Raw genomic sequence first — 18,969 nt, forward strand, 5'->3', positions numbered from 1 at the left:
CAAGGCATGCATTGTTACATCCTGGCCAAGATTCTTTCAGGAATAAATGAATACTAATCGTAGAGAGGATGCAGTGGCATAGTTCCCTTTGCATTCATTACTTAACGTAAAACTTTATAATGGGTCTATTATACTGTGGCACCTTTCTCAAGGTACCTTAAGGTCATGTAGCATATTTTAGAACATGGACATAACTAAATTAATTACACTAATGTAGACAAATGATGGAGTTTATGATATTGGATCTTTAGTGTGACCTGTTGGTTTGAGGTTGCAGAGGAGCCTCCAGTCCTCAGTGCTGTTGGCTGGCTGAGGGGTTAGTAAGCAGGTGTGGTACCATGAATAGATTGTTCCAGCAGTGGGCTAGAAGCTGCACTGCCCATTATTGTTGTGGCTTTGGGACATCCCGTCAGAGGAGATGAGGCAGGCCAGCGAGGTGGGGTAGGAAGTGCATCATCACGCGCAAGATCAAACATCAGAAAACACTACAAACAAGCATACACGGACACGCACAAATAAACACACACATAAAAAACAAACAAAAACAAAAACACACACGCGCGTGCGCACACGCACACAACGATCTCAATACTGGCCTACTTCCAGCACTCACTTGCCCTCCACTCTTTTCCTCTCCTCCATTCTAACCCCCCATTGTCCTCTTTCTCTTTATTCCCTGCATTTTTCTTTATTCTCTCCATCTCTCTCTCTTCCTCCTCCTCTTCCCCCCACTCACCCTTTCTCTAACTGCCCGCAGCTCTCTGCAGTCTGCTGGGCCGAGATTAAAGCAACACCAAAGATATTTTTGTACTTTAAAATAATGTTTCCAAAATCGTTTCAGTGGTTCATCAACTCGTAACAGGGTGAACGGCAATTCTGCATTCACTTCGCGGCCCTCTCTCGGCTATAACTGCACTATGTAAGTTTGTCAGATCGGGTAGCGGATCTGTAGTTCGATGGAATGAGACATAAGAAACTACAAATTTGACTTGCATCTGATGTCGCAATACATCGTACTTTTATAAGTCATGCAAAATATTCTACCTTGTCTGTGGACATCGTTATTTGCAAAGCCGTTGCTGGATAAACAAATAGCGTGCGTGGGACAGAGGGAAAGTTCTTTGGTGTTGCTTTAAGCCCCGGGGCGTGTCTAGGTCACACGTGGGCAGGTGAGCCACGCTGACACTCAGGATGGGCGTGCGGTCGGCCGGCGCTGTCCATCACGTCCGAGGTCGGGGCAGAAACCAGAGGCGTAAGCACCGCGGCTCGTGCCAGCCATTCTGACCCGACGGAAGTTTAGATCAAACAATCACGGGGCGGAACACAGCTGTGACTCACCCTGCGAGGCTGAAAAGGTAGTGTAAACAATGGCCTGGGCCTGGTGTCGCTCGTGGCAGCGGTGGATCTGCTTAATGGCTGCCTGGTGCTCTGCCTGCGTCTGACAGAGGAAGGTTGGGTGACGGGCTCATACCACCACCATGTACAACACAGAGTGGCAGTTCATACACAAAGTGAGAGACTAGTATGCAGTTGAAAGCTCTGATGTTATATCAGATGAGGTGGAAAGGCAAAGGAAACAGACTTGCTGAAGTGCTGTTGACTCTAGAGCACTCTTGAGACTTAATATACGCATGTGCAAAATGTGAAGATGGATGCAATCACATAAGAGCCGTTCACATTACTAAATAATGGCGTGATCAAAGCTTGATCAAATTACAGAGAACGCAAAACTGTAATAACAGCTGTAATTCAGCCCAGCCAGGCTTCAACAGACCTGTTGAAACATCTATAATCTGCCATAGGGCCTCAGTAGTGTAATCTTATCACTCAACTAACAACCTCTCAGTGGAAATGGCCAATTTCCCACCCTGGCTGTATGTATGAATGTAGTAATGGTGACATCCATACAGGTGTCAATCTCAGCCGAGACACAAAGTCCTGTCTACGACATCTGAAACCTCTGCCACCTGAAAAAAATTCCACCAACGGCAACTGCTGATAAGTTGCAACACCTGGCACATATCAGCCACAGACATTCGGTTTGTGCACAGATAAGAAAGAGTTTGTTTAGCCAGGCAGCTATATACAATCAACAGAACTATAGGCATCCAGCAACAGATATACCATAGATTCCACCAGATGGGGAGCGCGGGGAGCATCAACAATTAAGGGATGTAACGTACTCCAAGATATAAGATAAGATATAGTAAGATTTAATGAGGCTGCAACACACTGATCCGAGTAGCCTAGCAATGTTGGGCAATTTTCATTTTAATTGGAAGACTTCAGTATGATAGCCTAGAAATCTAGACGCGCCCCTAGCGGCAGCAAATTACATTTGCTGCCAGGGCTAGTCTAGCAATTCTCCATTGGCTTGTGAGCTCCAGAAATCGAAACTCAATCAGGCCAATGAAATCGTGTATAGAGTCGTTAGGTGGGCTTAACATAACGATTGATGGAGAGTTTGGCTTGAATTCCCTGCTACTTGAAAACAAATAAGATGGATGTTGCTGTTGGTGAACAGTGCGACACGAGTTAAGCTTTTATCAAGTTGGCAAACGTTTCAACTAGCCAACTAGCTCCGCTGGTGGGAAACGCATGGGACTCATAGCGCTGCCGCTGTCCTATTGCGTGCAGAGGGAATTTGAAAGACAACTAATTATCCCGCCCCTCGGACTGAGCACTGCGAACGGTGAGTGCCCAGACCCTACATTTTAATGTGGGTCTGGCTCGTCAGGCTATCAGTATGACAGTGTATAGGGGCATTTTGTAATTTCGGGTGTGTTGGGGAGCTGTAGCTTGGGACAGAGAGTGCAGTCTGATTTACGTCATTCCTCTCTCTACAGTTTTCCTGAGTTTGGTGGGAAAATCTCCCAGCCGGCCAAAAAACCGGGATCACCTACTCACACACGCGCATGCATGCATTCGCTCGCACACACAGACACACACACACACACACACACACACACACACGCACGCACGCACGCATGCATATTCACAGATCAGTCTTCCATTACCAGGCAAACCCCAACATGTCACCACATCTAAAGAGCTTATCAGGAAGAGAAAAGGCTTTGCTAAACTCCCCCAACACACACACACACACACACACACACACACACACAATTACAAATTGTAAATGTAAACACAACACACCCATTGCCTCTAAAACATCTTCCCAGGCACAGAAGTAAATGACAAACATAATTTTGCCAGTACACAATGTCCCCCACCTCTCTCCCAGCCCCCTCTAACTACAACCATGAAACAAACACACACACACACACACACACACACACACACACACACACACACACAAAGTGAGGAATAACCTGATGACAAACAGCAGCATCAACAATAAAAACAGGGTATGTGATAAGATCTTCAATAACAAAGCTGTGATATTTTTACAGTACAGAACAGTCGGGGACATTGCAAAGCAGAATGTGACGTGTGTGGTGCCTGGCTGTCTCTGTCTTCACCTTTGAGTGTTGTTGTTATTGGTCTGTGTGTGTGTACGTGTGTGTACTAGTACACAGCTGAGAAGGTGAGACAGTTGTGTGAGGCGTAGCAGTGACTGCAAAGGTATTCCATCGCTCTCATGAGTCACATCCTGTGTCTCCACTCCTAGCTGGGCCATTATTCCGCAGCCTCATACATTTCCGTTCTGGTGTCAGGCCCACTTTCTTGAAACACCAGGTGTCTCGCTCGACAGATTAAAAGCGTTTTATCTCGCTTATTAAAGCCTGGTAGAACCAATTATCCGTTAGCGATGTCCCAGTGATTCATCTCCTTCCCTTTTAAGTGCAAAGAATAAAGTAGCTCAAATATTCATGCGACATAATGGAACTTCAAAGTGCCATTAACATCGAGGGATCATATAAAATGACACTTAGATGGATAACGCAAAGTCAACTGTCTAGCAGAGATGTGAACCACTGGGTGTGTTTTATACTGCCATGTTGAACTTGACAGAGTGTCTGTTTCCAGTTCATTCATTCGCCAGGTACATTTGCTAGTGCCCCAGGCAGACATCACAGCAAATTCTGACATCTGTGTTCGTTTAACAGCTCAAATCATATGTGCTGAAGAGATTTGCTCAAAATTAAATTCTGTGTACGTGGAGGGGGGCCGAGGGGGCTCAGGTCCTGCTCTTGTCCGATGGCATATATTAACAGTAAGCCACCCAGCAAACTCCTTTAATCCGCACAGTCTTGGGCTGCGACCCAGCAGCCATGGCACGCCTGCCGGAGCCTGAAGGGTCTAACCAGAGCCATGGCTGACAGAACCAACTGATGCTTTAACCAGGGAGGCCACAAACGCTGGCTGAGGGAGACGAGCAAAGAATAAACTGGATAGAGGACAAGAAAAAAAGAAAGGGAGAGAGGAGGAGGAGGAGAGCTTCACTGGCAGTATCCAATCTATGGGTGGATGCTGGCTCCCAGATGCTGAGCAGTAAACCTCTATGAGATGTCCCTTCCAGGCAGAGCCCTGTGGGACCCAGTATGTTTGTATGGAAGGACAAAGACACCAAAACAACAAGAGTATTAAAGTAGCCATGAATCACGCAAATGAGCTTCCTCTCGTCCACCCCCAGCCCTTCACCCGCTCCTCTTTCATTAGATGAACAAGACCGCTATTTACAACCTCCTCAAGATAACTACTTTTGTTAAGGATCATTTTCCTCTCCCTCCACCCCCCTACCCCCCTTACTTCCATCTACTTTCCCTTACCCCACTGGAAAATCCTCCATTTCAGTCCATTTGTATGTCTCTCTGTATTTCTGCTCTCTCCATACTTCTTTCTGTAGATCTTTGTTCACTCCATATTTATCTCCCCTTTCTCTCCCTCTCTTTCTCTCTGTCTGTCTCTCAAATATGGACGGGAGGATATCCCGGCTGAGCCAGGCTGTACAAACACAGCCCTTTGCAACAGGAAGAGCTCTTAGCCCACACAGAGGAATTTCCCCCTCTCTCTCTCTCTCTCTTCCCTCTCTCCTCTCTGTCTACATCTCTCCTTTTTGCTCTCTCTATCCTTCTCTCCCTCTCTCATAAAACACACACACACACACACACACACATCTACACACTTGCTGACTGACACACAGCCACACATACTGTATGTACCATATGTAGACGCCATAAAATAATAAACACCCAGAAAATACCGTTACAGTTCCCTTCCCTCGCTTTCTCATGTCCGTGTGTTTACCTTGCCTCTAATATGGATACACATCCCTCACTAAAAGAAAACAAGACCCTCGGGCACCCTCTCTCTAGAAACTTCTCACACCCTCTAAGCACACAGAGTGCATACTAGTAAGCTAATCGCGGCGCCGACTCTCTCATCACTGTAAACATTTGCTCATTAATGCACGTGTGTGCGCCTTTTTATCTACTACTTAACTTCAAGAGCACACTATAGCTTAGCATTGCCATGACAACCGCACTCCAAATTGGCTGTCATCATAGCTCATCCATGTGACATGGGAAAGTCCAAGGCAATCACCAAGGCAACAGGGAAATTAAGCTTCAGGGTGTGCTTAAGCCGCAGGTGTCCAGTTGTGAGCAGGTGTTGCGATGTGTCATGCATTTATGTGACAGTGCTTGTGTATGTAGATGAGTGTATCGCACAGTATATATGTGGGAATGTACCCATGAAGGCAAAAATCTGACTAATCCTGTTAGCTTATTCTTTCAAACCATCCTCTCATCTGAAAATATAGACTACTTCTCTATCTTCTAACATCCTCTCATCTGAAGATATAGACTACTTCTCTATCTTCTAACATGCTCTCATCTGAAGATATAGACTTCAGATGAGAGGACATTCATTCATACACTCTTTACTATAAACATACAGGCATGCATGCAAACACACACACACACACACACACACACACACACACACACACAATCAGGAGGCCCTCAGACAGTAGCCTACTGTGCAATACTGAGATTAACATTTGGTGCTAGTCTCCTCCACATACATACATACATACATACATCCCCCCCTCCCCGCACACACACACACGTAAAACACAGGACACACCCGGAGTCTGCTTGTGATCCCCTTCAGCCCTGACCCCCTGCTTGACCCCCACCTAATAAGCACATCTCTCTGCTCTTCTTCTCTGGTCCCCCTCTCTTTTTGTTTGTCTTTCATTCCAAACGTGATTACAGCTGGCCCCTATTCTCCTTTTCTCCCTCCCTCCCTCTCTCTCTCTCTGTCCCGCCTTTCCCCTCACTCTCTCTTTGTACCACTCTTTCTCTCGTTTCTCTCACTCCTCCCTTCCTTTCTCTCCATCAGTCGTTCCCGCTCTCTGTTTTCAGTAACCACCCCCCCCCCCCACACACACACACACACACACACACTCCACACGCCCGCCCCCCTGCCACCCATCTCATCCCGTCTCAGCGCGAGCCTCTTCCTGGGTTAATTGCCTGGCTGGAGGTTAGGGCTCCTTGGGCAGGAGAATGGCCGGGGCTGGGTGTGTAAGCCTGGAGATGGGGCAGGCCTCCGCCACCACCGCCGACTCCGACTTCCGCAGGAAATTACCTCGTCTGGCTCAGCCACTCACTGTGTGTGTGTGTGTGTGTGTGTGTGTGCGTGTGCGGACTGGGTATGCATGTGTGTGTGTGTGTGTGGACTGTGTATGCGTGTGTGTGTGTGTGTGGACTGTGAATGCATGCCAGTGATTCGATATATAGGAACGAAACATAGGTCAAATGTGTTACAAATACAAATCATATGAGGCTGAGGAACCCTCGTTCAAACACACCTCAGGAGATGGAGTGTGTGGACACAAAGGAGAGAGGTGGGAACTGGTGGGTGGGAGAAAGGTGCTGCTTGAGTGACTTCTGGAGGACGAAAAGATGGGGGAAACAGAGAGAGGGGGGTAAGAGAGAGAGATGATGAAAGATAAAAGAAACCAACAGACCTCTGAAGCAGAACAAGAGCTTATCGATGCATTTTATAGAAAATCTTAAGCCTGGTGCTACCACAGTAGACACACTCACTCATTCACTCTCACACACACACACACACACACACACACGGCTCCAAAGCTGTGTCCCCCCCGTCCCCATCAAGGTGATCATTGCAAAGCCTCCACTCCTTTTCCCTGCCCAACCTAATATAGAAACTTCCATTTCAATCCAATTTGCACACAAATGAAATCATTAATCCAAGGCATCCCCCCCGAGACTACTGTCCCCAAGGTTATTAACTTATCTGCACTAAACATATCAAGTAATTCTTAATGGAATTAGCTTTGTCTTGGTGGATAGGCATGTGAAAGCACACAAGTGTGTTCCGACCTCTGTGTGAAGTTACATGTATGTGCCTGGGGGAGCTTTAGATATAGAGGGGGAGAGGCAGAGAGAGAGAGAGAGAGAGAGAGAGAGACGCTGAAAGAAGGAGAAGAAAAAATGTGGTAGGTGCACTCCCTTGCTCCAATTCTATAGTGACTGCACCCGGTGGTTCCCAGGCAGCAGGAATGCCAAGGTAACCCAGTAGCAGAATCTCCCGGAATACAAAACACAACAGAATAGAGCAGGATCATTTTACAGCCCACAGAAACCTGCCTGCATCGACACACACACACACACACACCCACACACACACACAGTTCCTCTCTCTTTCCGAATCACTGAATGCACACACACTCACACACACATTCAGTAAGCAAATCACCCATTATGACTTCTAACAGTCCAACTATCTTAACATACTGCGTTCAATATGCACATAACTTTATTGTTCCACACACTTAGTGATGTGTATATGCAGCCCTAACCTGATACCCCATGTCCTGACATGAAACAGAACCATACAGGTTATCGCTCCCGTTTGCATTCTCCACTATCCCCAGCTGACAGACCTGTCAGGCCAGCTTCTAATACCATAAGCTATTTACTTTCTTCACAGCACTTAAAAAGTGAGATTACTAGATAGATACATAACTATCGTCACCACAATCTCAATAAGACTGATGAGTAGCAGTCTATCGAACTATAAGTAGCAGTCTATCATCTTTATTTGGGGCGGAGGAGCAGGGTGAAAAATGGGCTAAAAATACTCTGTCCCTAAAAAGGTCCTGCCATGTCGGCCATCCTGAGACATGGGAACAGCACAGAATAGGCGCAGGACATCCTGGGATTTTCAGGATGACTTCACTTGGAGTGGCGCTCTTATCCGTCATCACGGAAATGCCCGGAGCCACTCTCAGCCGCTCGGCCTTCAGCTCAGCATTGGCCTTGGTGCACGGGTCTTGGATGATGGAACGGCAGCCAAAGCCTCCCGACTCCTAGAAGCGCTGCGAGCAGCACCGCCAAATAATGGCACATTAATACCGTCTCACCCACACCCACTGACACACACCTCCCCGAGGAGATTAACGGAGAAAGCACACAACATGAGGCCGATATAAAAGCGAGAGGCAGAGTCTGAGAGCAAGAAAGAGAGAAAAGAAGAAAGGGAGAGGGGGGGAGGAGGAGGTGGAGGTAGAGTGAGGGAGGGGATGGAAAGCGGTAAAGGGAGCTCACCTTTCCTCCTAATGACTGCACTCACCTGTTTGTCTCTTCACCTGGGGCTGTGGGATCCTGATCTCTGCCCCCAGCACCCCACCCCTCACCACCACCACCACCCCGGTGCACAAAGATGGCCAGATAATGCTGCTCTTTCAGCCACGGCGCTCCCCATAGAAATCCATTCATTCCCTGGCCCAGTGGCGGCCTGCATCTCCTCTTCCAGCCCCCTGAGTCCACCCCCATCCCCACCACGGCCTCGCCGCCCAGCCCTGAAACCCATCCAGATTGGCTTTCTGGATGAGAATTTTCTCACACTCTGATCTGCCACACTCACACACACACTTTACCCCTTCCACCTGAGGACACAGCCAATGTGGGACACACTCACACTTGCAGTTACATTTCTGCACACACACACACACACACACACACACACACACACACACACCACTGTCTTGCAATGATGACCACAAATATATTGGTATACGCATACCCACACACCCACACACCCACAAGCCTTACACACACTCTCACTGAAAAACACATTAACCAACCACAGGCAAGAAATGGTAAATCATGTCAAAGCTTTCCCAAACATTTCATTGTCTGCTATTTAATTGCATTACTCAGGCAATAGCAAAGGCCACGTTACACAAGCAGAAGGAAGGATGATCTTTTCGTCCTTTTTGTCTTTCTTTGACTTGTTCTGCGTTGTGTATGGATCAGGTAAGAGTGTGTGCACACGTGTGTGCGTGTGTGTGTGTGTGTGTGTGTGTGTGTGTGTGTGTGTGTGTGTGTGTGTGTGTGTGAGTGTGTGTGTGTGTGATGTGTGTGTGTGTGTGTGTGTGTGTGTGTGTGTGTGTGTGTGTGTGTGTGTGTGTGAGTGAGTGTGTGTGTGAGTGTGTGTGTGTGTGAGTGAGTGTGTGTGAGTGTGTGTGTGTGTGTGTGAGTGAGTGTGCCTCTGAATGCCAGAGGGCCTCTGTGGGGACACACAAACCTGTGTGCTGCAGTGCCTGGACAGCTGGCCTGCAAAAGATTAAGTCCCCAGCATTCGAGCAAAGCTCCAGTCAGCTTTGAACATTATTGAAAACATTATTACAACCCAATATAAACACAATTATGCACGTAATATCAGCTTTCGCACCACTCGTTATGATCCCTTCCTTATGAGCAGACATTCGCCCCCAAAACCCAGAGGTCATAAAAAACAACCCTGTCCCAGACAATAATAATGACTTCTCAAAACAAGGAAGTAAAACAGTGGTGAGGGGAGACACAAACAAGCCCCCTGAAAAGCCCACAAAACAACAGGACATCAGTCTGGGGCTTGGCGGCCGAGTCATTTCCAGGGGATTGGGTGCCCTCCGCGACTGGTGCATGGCTCCAGAGCCGTAGACATTAATTACAGGAGGAGAGCCAGCAGAATGCTTCAGATGGGTGCGGCCGAAGGGATGAGGCTCCCCCGGGCCAGCACACTGGGAGCGTTTGTGTCTCCTCCAGCCAACCAGGCACGGGGAGAGATGCACTTCATTCCTCCCTCCACCCCCACCAGCCAGCACCACCACCAACACCACCACTCCTCCCATCCAGCCCTCCTTTGGCTAATCACAAGGGCTTACAACAATGCATTAGAGACGTTTACCACAAGGAGCTCCAGAGCCAAAACCAACATAGGGGTCTACTGTTTGGTCAGGATGCTTTATTTGTGTGTGTGTGTGTGTGTGAAGGGCATGGGAGTGGAGAGTAGTGTGGAGATGTGTGTGTGTGTGTGTGTGTGTGTGTGTGTGTGTGTGTGTGGGGGTGCCTAGTTCAACTCTGCAGTGGTGGAATTCCTTTGGTTAATTTGTTGATTGTTCCTCGTGGTGTCTCTGCCTTCTCTTGGCTCCACTGAGGGAGCGGAGCAAAGGGGAAAGGGCTCTGGTGGCGAGAAGTTGGGAAGTTGAGAAGTATTGATGCACAACCGTGGGCCACGGCCAGCCACGGCCATTAGGGCCAAATTGTAGAATTAATAGCCTGACAGTGTAATGAGGAGCCTAGCGCTGTCGAGGCCTGATAAGAACCCATCTGGATCGATACAACCACCAAACACAACAGGACTGCTAATAACAAACACAAACACAGAGCCTTAGAAAAGACTTTGAAGTAAGTAGGATTAGCATAATAGATAGGATAGCAATAATACACGGAGAAAGGCACCTAGTAATGGATGCTAAGCAGGGAACATGATACAGTGAGAGAGCAGCACAGAAGGCAAATGAATTCCAAAGTGCCAAAGGGAAGAACAGGCATCCAAGCGATGACCAAGGACACACAAACAGGGCCTGTGGATGCCTTTGAGATAACAACTAAGGTGAGGGCGAGGGACAGTGAAGTGACCGAGGCATTTGAAAAGCAAATGCACTGGGCATGTCTTCCACTGCAGGCTGTCTCAGGCTAGCATGGCAAGCACTATTTGCCTGGATGAAAATCAATCATTAAAGCCTGTGTACAAACTCCAGAGTTTCAAGGACAGACTGAATGGATTTCAGGGCATAAAACCACTCTCCGCAGTGATTCAAAAGCAGGTACATCTACGCATGAACTCGTTGAGTCCCATCATTAAGTCTGGGTCATAAAGCCATTGGATCAGAACCGTCCCACATTACATCAGCCTGCTGAGAGAATAGCATGACATCATCTCAGATGAAGTGGATGTTTGGCTCATGTCTATCCTGGCACATATCAGTCCATCCTGCCCTCTCTCTCTGCCTCTCATCCTGCCCTCCCATCCTCTCTCTCTCTCTCTCTCTTTATCTCTCTCTTCCAAGAGGAACCTCCTGACTCATCTCCCCTGACCTCCTTAGGGAGCACTAATACACCTTCCCACTCTTTCTGTCGTGACCCCCGCAGCTATCTTTAGTTCTCGGGAGTTTCACTCTCGCTCCCCACCAATCCACTCTAATCAATGAGTGTGAGGCTCAGTTTAATCAGCTTAAAGACCCTCACTATGGACAGCCAACTGCTGAGATGATAACTCCGCCGGCTCCCAAGGTCTCTGTGCCCGGGGGTCGGAGCAACAGCGCCCGCTCTGTGCCACTGGAGCGCAGGGAGGAGGGGACGAACTCTCTGCCCCATTGATAATGTGACATTTTGACTCGTCAAATGTCAACAGAATGTAACACTGACGTGTTCCTGAGGGGACTGCACAACACATGCAAAGACAGTAATCAACCAGAGCACTGAACTTTCCTCAGACAAAAACATCCCTAATGCGGTCACACATACGTTCATAGGAAACTTCCATCAGCTTTGGCAAAACAACGCCTTTCCAGATATGTTTATGTCTTTATTGCTAATCTACTGAGGAAAATCAATTGTCCCTAATTGGGAACAGGGGATGATAAGCGCAAATGTTCTGCAGTATGCAGTATTTCATGGCCAAGTCATTTATATTAATACAATGAGCTGGTGGAGGGTTACGCTAACAAAAATATTCAAAACCCATTAGTGCAAAGAAAACACCATTAATCACTGTGTGGAGTCCAGTTGTAAAACACCATTAGTTTCTCCCTGAATTGAATAATTGGTATTTTGTCTGTAGCTCATGTATTTTAATCACTAACCATCAGGATGACTTAAAAAGAATAGCACAATCATAACTTGAAACATTTCCATATTTAATTAAATGTTTGATTGCCATTGTAACCCTGGGAATGATTTCACTGTAGACAATAAACCAATTCCCACTTCACTTATACTGTGTACATGATGTAAGAAGGTAATGTTAGGTCTCCATCTCATCCCATTACAACATTATGTAAGGGTGGTTTCAACACAGGATTCTCTCCATGATGGTTCCGCTCAATCACAGTTGATGATGCTCTGCATGCTCTGCCATGGATTCCTACCCAACCTCAGCAGAGCAGCTGTTAACTTTGTCCACATACCATTGTGTCTTCATCATATCTTATTAACAGGCAATGGAACTGATCTCCTCTTGACTGCACCATATTGAGCTACAGAGGATGTTGTAGTTAACAGGTCAGTAACAGGATGTTAGTCATCAGAGACGCATTGGTACTCACTGGCCAGGCGAATGCAAATGGAATGACGATGCGGCCATTGTTTCCTTCTCCTCCGTCATGCGTATGGTGGCGAAGAGAGTGTGAGTTGCCCCCAAGGACTGCCGTGCTGCCCGACCCAAACGTACACGTTCCAGTGGGGGCCACCCGGGCCTGGTACTCCTTCAGGCAAGCACGGAAGAAGGTGTCACATTGGTCACTGACGGGGCAGCGCTGTCCCCTGTTGGACGGGAGGTCACAGCACTCCCCATTCTGCAGAAGGCCCTGAGGGTTCTGGAACTGTTTGATCTGTACCTCAAACATGCCCACCGCACACACCAGCTGAAAGAGACAAGACAGCATTTTGTAACTAAGAGAAAAGATGGTTGTTTTCACTAACAATAACACGGAGACACTAAATCAATTGGTGTTTTCAGCACATTTGTCAGCAACCAAATCAGTGCCAGAGATGCAACTTACAGCCACATTTAAACATTTTCTCCAATTAATCACACATATTCAGGAGGATAGGCCAAACTACCATCAGCGGTTTGACAAAGATATTTGAACTTAAAAGCTCCTCGTTTGGGAGCCCACAATTTAGCCATGCTGGTAGTTCTACCACCCAGATCCCACTTCACCACAGGGGAGAGCCCCTGATGACTGTGGTCTGGGTGGTGGAGAATGTGCAGATAAATGATGACCTTTGGTGGAGGATTGATGGGATGCTGCAGAACCGCAGCGCCCTCTTAAACTCGGAAGATTTATATAATGGTTCTCTTTAGCCTGCAGGAGGGTTACACCCATTGAAAAAAAAAACAATTTGTCTTTCTCCAGCCCTCTCTCTTCAGACACACACAGCACAACACAAAGATACCAACCAACAAACACACGCACACACACACACACATGCACACACACAATATCTATACATGACATGTTTTCTTTAGATGAATAAAAAGCCACTTCATTGAAAGTGAACTGAGTCATGTCTGTACAGGATGATGATCCCGCTTGAAGAAACAGGTCATGGGGGGGCAGAGGTGCTTTGTGGACGTATCCATCTGTGGCATGCAACGGCAGCAGCAGTCTCAGGAGTGCAATGTTACATTTCACGGAGCGACACCCATCCCACGACTGAGCCACATGAGGACAAGCTCTCCAGTCTGGTTAGAGTTAAAACTAAATGCAGTTCTCCTCCTCGCAGACAGAGCTACAGAGACAGGAGTCGCAACAGCACACGGGGAAACAGAGGCGGCAGATCATATCGATTCACGGCACTGTCTGCCCACAGAAGCAGGAGGAAAAATCGAATCGCTCCGTCCAAATGGACAGTTACAATCCCGCTGCTTCCATCATCCTCTCCATCTGTGTCTTTATCTGCGCTTTATCTGTCTCCATCTTCTCCCCGTAGGTTATTTACATCCTCATCCCTCTCTTTCTCGCCTCCCTCCCTCCTCTTTGTATTCTCTCTGTCTGTTCTTTTCTCCGGTGGTTGTCACTTCCTCCCCCATCTCCTCTGCACTTCTGTCTTTATTGTTGGTCTGTATTGATATCACTCCCTCCTTTTTTGGCCCGTCTCCCAGGGGACAGTAACCACTGGGAACATGGTCACCACCTCTCCTTCCATCTCTTTCTTTCTTTCTTTCTCTCGCTCCTCTATTCTCTGCCTTTGTTTGAATAGCGTGCCCAAACTCTCTCCCTCTGTGTGCTCTCCTTTCCCCATTGTTGTCATTTCTCTTTTCATCTTTCGATCTCACAGATAAGAGGTCAAGACATGCGCGCGCACACACACACACACACACACACACACACACACACACACACACACACACACACACACACACACACACTTCTTTTTGCTAATAAGCTCCACTGAGACTTTTGAGAGCCTAAAGCCCTTGGCAGTTACACCAGCACACTTGGACACCTACATGGATCACGGTCATGGTCAGACACCTAGACTGTGAACAAACAAAAAAAAACAAATACACTCTCAGGCTTTTTGAAATACAAGCACAAGCGCGCACACACACACACACACACACACACACCAATGTTGAAGGTGTAGCCCACCAGCACACACCCATAGAGAGAATAACAGAGGGCTCCGCTGAATGCGTGGGCTGTCAGCTCTCCATTGCCGCACGGCACACTGTCCAACTCCGGCTCCTCAACGCGGCCACTTCAAACGAGCAGTGGACAGAGCCGCCAGGGCATCACTCTCCATCTCCCTTTCTTCCTCTCTGTTTGCCCCCCTGCCATGGCCATTCCCATCATACCTGAGTTTCAACACCCCCCCTCCTCCTCCCCTCCCTGTCCCTCTCTCCTCCCTTCACAGTGTCTCCAAGCTCAGAAGCTGAGTCCATTAGGGGCCATTAAACCCTTCTAATGTCACACACTGGCTACAGTGTTCCAGCTCCCCCAATTCTCCAGACTGTGCTTAACTCAAAACTGAATACGGCAACATTCGACCGTGCTGTGACTACAGATTCCTTTTGAGCTAACACCGGCAAATAGCACTTGAACTTGACACTGACTCCAGATGGTTGAGCATTGTTCAACTGTGCCTTATTCAGACAATGTATCCTTACACAAGAATGTAAAAGGCAATAAAGTAAAAAAAAAAGAATGTAAAAGGCAACATTCGGCTCATTCATTTCTGAGCAAAGTAATGTAACTCAAAATCTCTCCTGTCTTCATTCAAAATGCAATTACACCATGCAAACTAGCTATTAATATGGCTCTAGATATAGTCAATTTTGTGCTACACTCACTGTACAATAATCAATTAATGATGAACTTAAGAACTCCCTACATAATGGACGCTCAATGATGTCATATCTTATTCTATGCATTAACCCAACATCTAAATGCTTAATGTCTCAAAAATGGATGAGGTGTAGTGAGGTGCGGCTTACTGATAATGACAGAAATGTGAATCTCTGTGCAGCACAGAGGCTTCTCTGGTGCAGTCGACAGACCGCGTGTGTTACTATGGATTGCACAAAGGGAGCACATTGGGCTATAGGAGGGCCACATTCACACGCTCCTTGTACTTTGGAGAGGTATGCCTGCACAGCGGTGTGCTTCTAAGCATCCACATATGCCATCGCTGCCCTCAAAGGCAACTCCTGCCTCAGACTGCGCCCCTGCCGTGAGACGCTGGTTGTCTCAACAATTGAACACAGGCACTGGCTGGGGGGAGCCCAAGACCGAAAATAGTACCCGGGGCCAGGAAAACACACACACACACACACACACACACACACACACACACACACACACACAGGTCTGTGGTGAACATATCTACTGACATCTCCATGACCTGTGTGCTATGCTGTTATGTATTATTATAAAATAAGGATGGACTATTCAAATTTGTTGGATTTGTGAAATATCCGCTACTGTATTCCTGTTCATCAAATGCATGGAATTTGACTAGACATGATCTTAGACTGGTAATGATGCAAATACTAAGTAATTGCCTTCTCACATTACGTCTCACCTTAGACAATGACTACCTTTATTAAAGCTAAAAAAAACAATTAACCGTACATAAATGAAAATGCAGAGAAAACAACATCAAAGTATCAAAATAAAACTGAACAGGTAAAATATTATTTGCCCATTTAATCCTTTAACTCAGTTACGCAATATAGTAGTTACATGCGTGCTGTTTTTCGTCTTCATAGTTGTCATTTCTACATCTTAGGTAGACTATAAAATGTGAATTTGTAACTCCTATACACTAGACCTGGTGCATTCAATGAAACGTTAACGTGCAAAAGAAGGGATATGCCCGTCTATGGAGCAACAAGTGCAACGCATGATAAACAAGCTGGCGCTACAACAGGTGCTATCGGTCAAGTTCACACAAAAAAATCCGAAAAAGAAGAACATAAGAATGGCCTTCTTTGTAAGTCCACAGTCTGCAAAAAATACACACACACACACTAACTAACAAAAGTCACGGTAGGGTTAAACGACGGCTCAAAATAGCGCTTAATCGGCGGCTTACCTGTGACTGTAAAGCGAGAGAGACAAGAAAAAGCATGGTCCTCGTCTGTCCTCGTTCCTTGTGTCTTGTTGTTCTTAAGCTATTTCCCAAACCTCTTCCCCTCCTGATTTGACCCCTCTCTGCGTCTCTTTCCATAACAAGGGCTAAGCTTGGTGGACTTAAACCGTGCGTTCTGGAAGGGTGGAGAGTCCCGTTTCCTTGGTTGGTTCTCATCGGTTCATTTACGGTTTGGTCATCGTGATGGTCAAAGAGATAGTGACGGTAGAGGTGGTAGAAATTGTCTGCAGAGGTGGTCAACCTGCCTGGTTGCCTGAAACCTACACTTAGCAGTATCCAGGGTGGGTCTTCTCTAGGGAAAACACTGCCCCCACCACTGCCTTCTCTGTTCCCTCCACCTGCCGTTAAGAAGCTTTGAGTGTCCGACCTGCTGGTTCAGTGACTTGAGCTCTCATCCCATTTACTCGCTCACTCTTTACAACGCGACTTTTCCCCCTGCGTTTAACCCCCGCACGCTGCAGCTTTCACTCGGCGCGCCCAGAAGACTCGTAGAGAGCAAGAGAACGGAACAGATCCCACAGCATGAAAGTGGAGCTGTGCTGAGTGCGGGCGTGCGCTACTGTGGAAGTGAGAGTCTGGACGGTGCACTTTGTGGGAAACGCGGTGCGGAGCGTTTCGTGTGTGAGTGTGAGGAGGGTGTGTCCTCGGACAGGGGATATCCGTCAACTCTGGCTGGCTGTGTGCAGTCAGCTGCGCTCTGGTGACATCTTTTAAAATGTCACAGGTAGGCATAGATTGTGGCACAGTCTCTGACACAACTGACAGAATCACATCGATGCATTCAGCCTTGTGAAGAACAAAGAGAGTCTCCTGATTTTAAAATAAAAAAAACACAATTTCCAGTTGACCTAATTTAATTAGACACATATACTTAAACTGGGTTCAAACCAGTTCGAACCACGAAGACTATGGACTGACATCTAAAGTCTCAATACGTTTTTCACGGGTGTGTTGTCCTATTATAGAATAATGGGTCCGTCTTAGTCGCAAGCTCTGGTTAATCTTTGGTTTAGATCAAAGAGCTGCCGCGCCAATTAAGTCCCTGTCAAAGAGTAGACAAAGACACTGGCAGCAGCTCGTTACTACGCTTTCAATGGAGGGAGCACAGTTATGAAACAGCTTGTTATCACCGCATCATAAAAGTTGAGAAGGAATTCTTTCACTGACTCAACTAAACAAGGTCTGGGTGAAAACAAAGACCAGCAAAACTGGGTTACTTCGTTGCCATTATAAGGATTGAGGGCCCCTCTTAATGGCCCTAAGACGCTTGATTGAGCATTTTACTTGTGGACGCCGAACTACCACCCCCTCACCCGGCATTAATGGGAACAGTGCGCAACAATCGTGACGCGTGGTCATGGAGGGAGTCGGCAGCGCAACATTGTGGCCTGCTTCCGTTGGACGCTCGGCTATGTGACTGACCACACTCTGATCACCGGGTCTCGGACAAACAGCATGACAGAAGAGGGTATCCAGTTAAAATTACACTTTAACGTTTCCTATTTTGTAATGGTCAGATGTTTTTCCTTTCAATTACCGCGCAGTTCCTCCTGTCTCTGGACTGTGTGTCGGTCCAAAGTCCATGCACAATGTAACGGCTTTATGCTTGAAATAATGAGCCAATTTTATAGACTCTCCACACCCACCCCCTCACTCTTTCACAATCCCTCTCCCCTTTTTTCCGTCTCCCTCCCTCTCTCTCTCTCTGACTCCTGGGATGGACTTGTTGCTGACGCTGACGTCCCTGGCAACCGCTTGTTTCTGAGAGTGGTGACCCATGGTCAGAACAGAGGGCTCTTCAAGCAGCCAACGGTGATTAGCATATAGCGGCACTGACCTTGGACATGGTCTGAATTTTAATGGCCACTCGCTCTGAACCAAACCATGTGGGAGTAGATCACATGTTTTTTTCCGAGAGGCCGGAGCACAGACGAGACAGGTTAGACATCCGTCACAATAGGACAGTAATGGTCAATCAGTGCGGAGAGACTCTGTCCAGGGAGATATGAGCTCCTCTGTAATTGTCGCCATCTCATGGACGCTCTGTAAATCGCGCGGAGATGTAGGGCTAGTCTAATAAGGGGGCGTTCACACATCACCTGTCAGATCCAGCACCCATAGTGTGAAACGATACGAACGATAGCCTTGCACTGGCAGGGACTTTTAGACAGTATCCAGACAGAAGTCATATCTGAGATCAGACGCGTTGTTATTTATTTTTTCATTAAAATATTTCAACATTAGATTGGGGAAAAGCCTAATGTAATGACAAGAAGAATAGGCCTACTGATGCATACTAAAACAGTAAATATGGATAAAT

General features: G+C 47.2%; 1 protein-coding gene across 2 annotated transcripts in view; it reads right to left on the reverse strand.

Annotated features, from left to right (window-relative positions):
• Positions 1–17,384, reverse strand: part of LOC125308813 (protein jagged-1b) — a 34,216-nt gene extending 16,832 nt beyond the window's left edge. For both annotated transcript variants that reach the window (XM_048265421.1, XM_048265420.1), the window contains exons 1-2: positions 16,593–17,384; positions 12,596–12,913 (exon numbers count right to left, since the gene is read on the reverse strand). In XM_048265421.1, the coding sequence (XP_048121378.1) occupies positions 12,596–12,913; positions 16,593–16,805 (531 nt within the window). In that variant the 5' untranslated portion in view covers positions 16,806–17,384. The remainder of the gene's footprint in view (positions 1–12,595; positions 12,914–16,592) is intronic.
• Positions 17,385–18,969: the final 1,585 nt, after the last annotated feature.

This window comes from Alosa alosa, chromosome 15 (genome assembly GCF_017589495.1).
Source record: "Alosa alosa isolate M-15738 ecotype Scorff River chromosome 15, AALO_Geno_1.1, whole genome shotgun sequence".
Lineage (NCBI taxonomy): Eukaryota > Metazoa > Chordata > Actinopteri > Clupeiformes > Clupeidae > Alosa > Alosa alosa.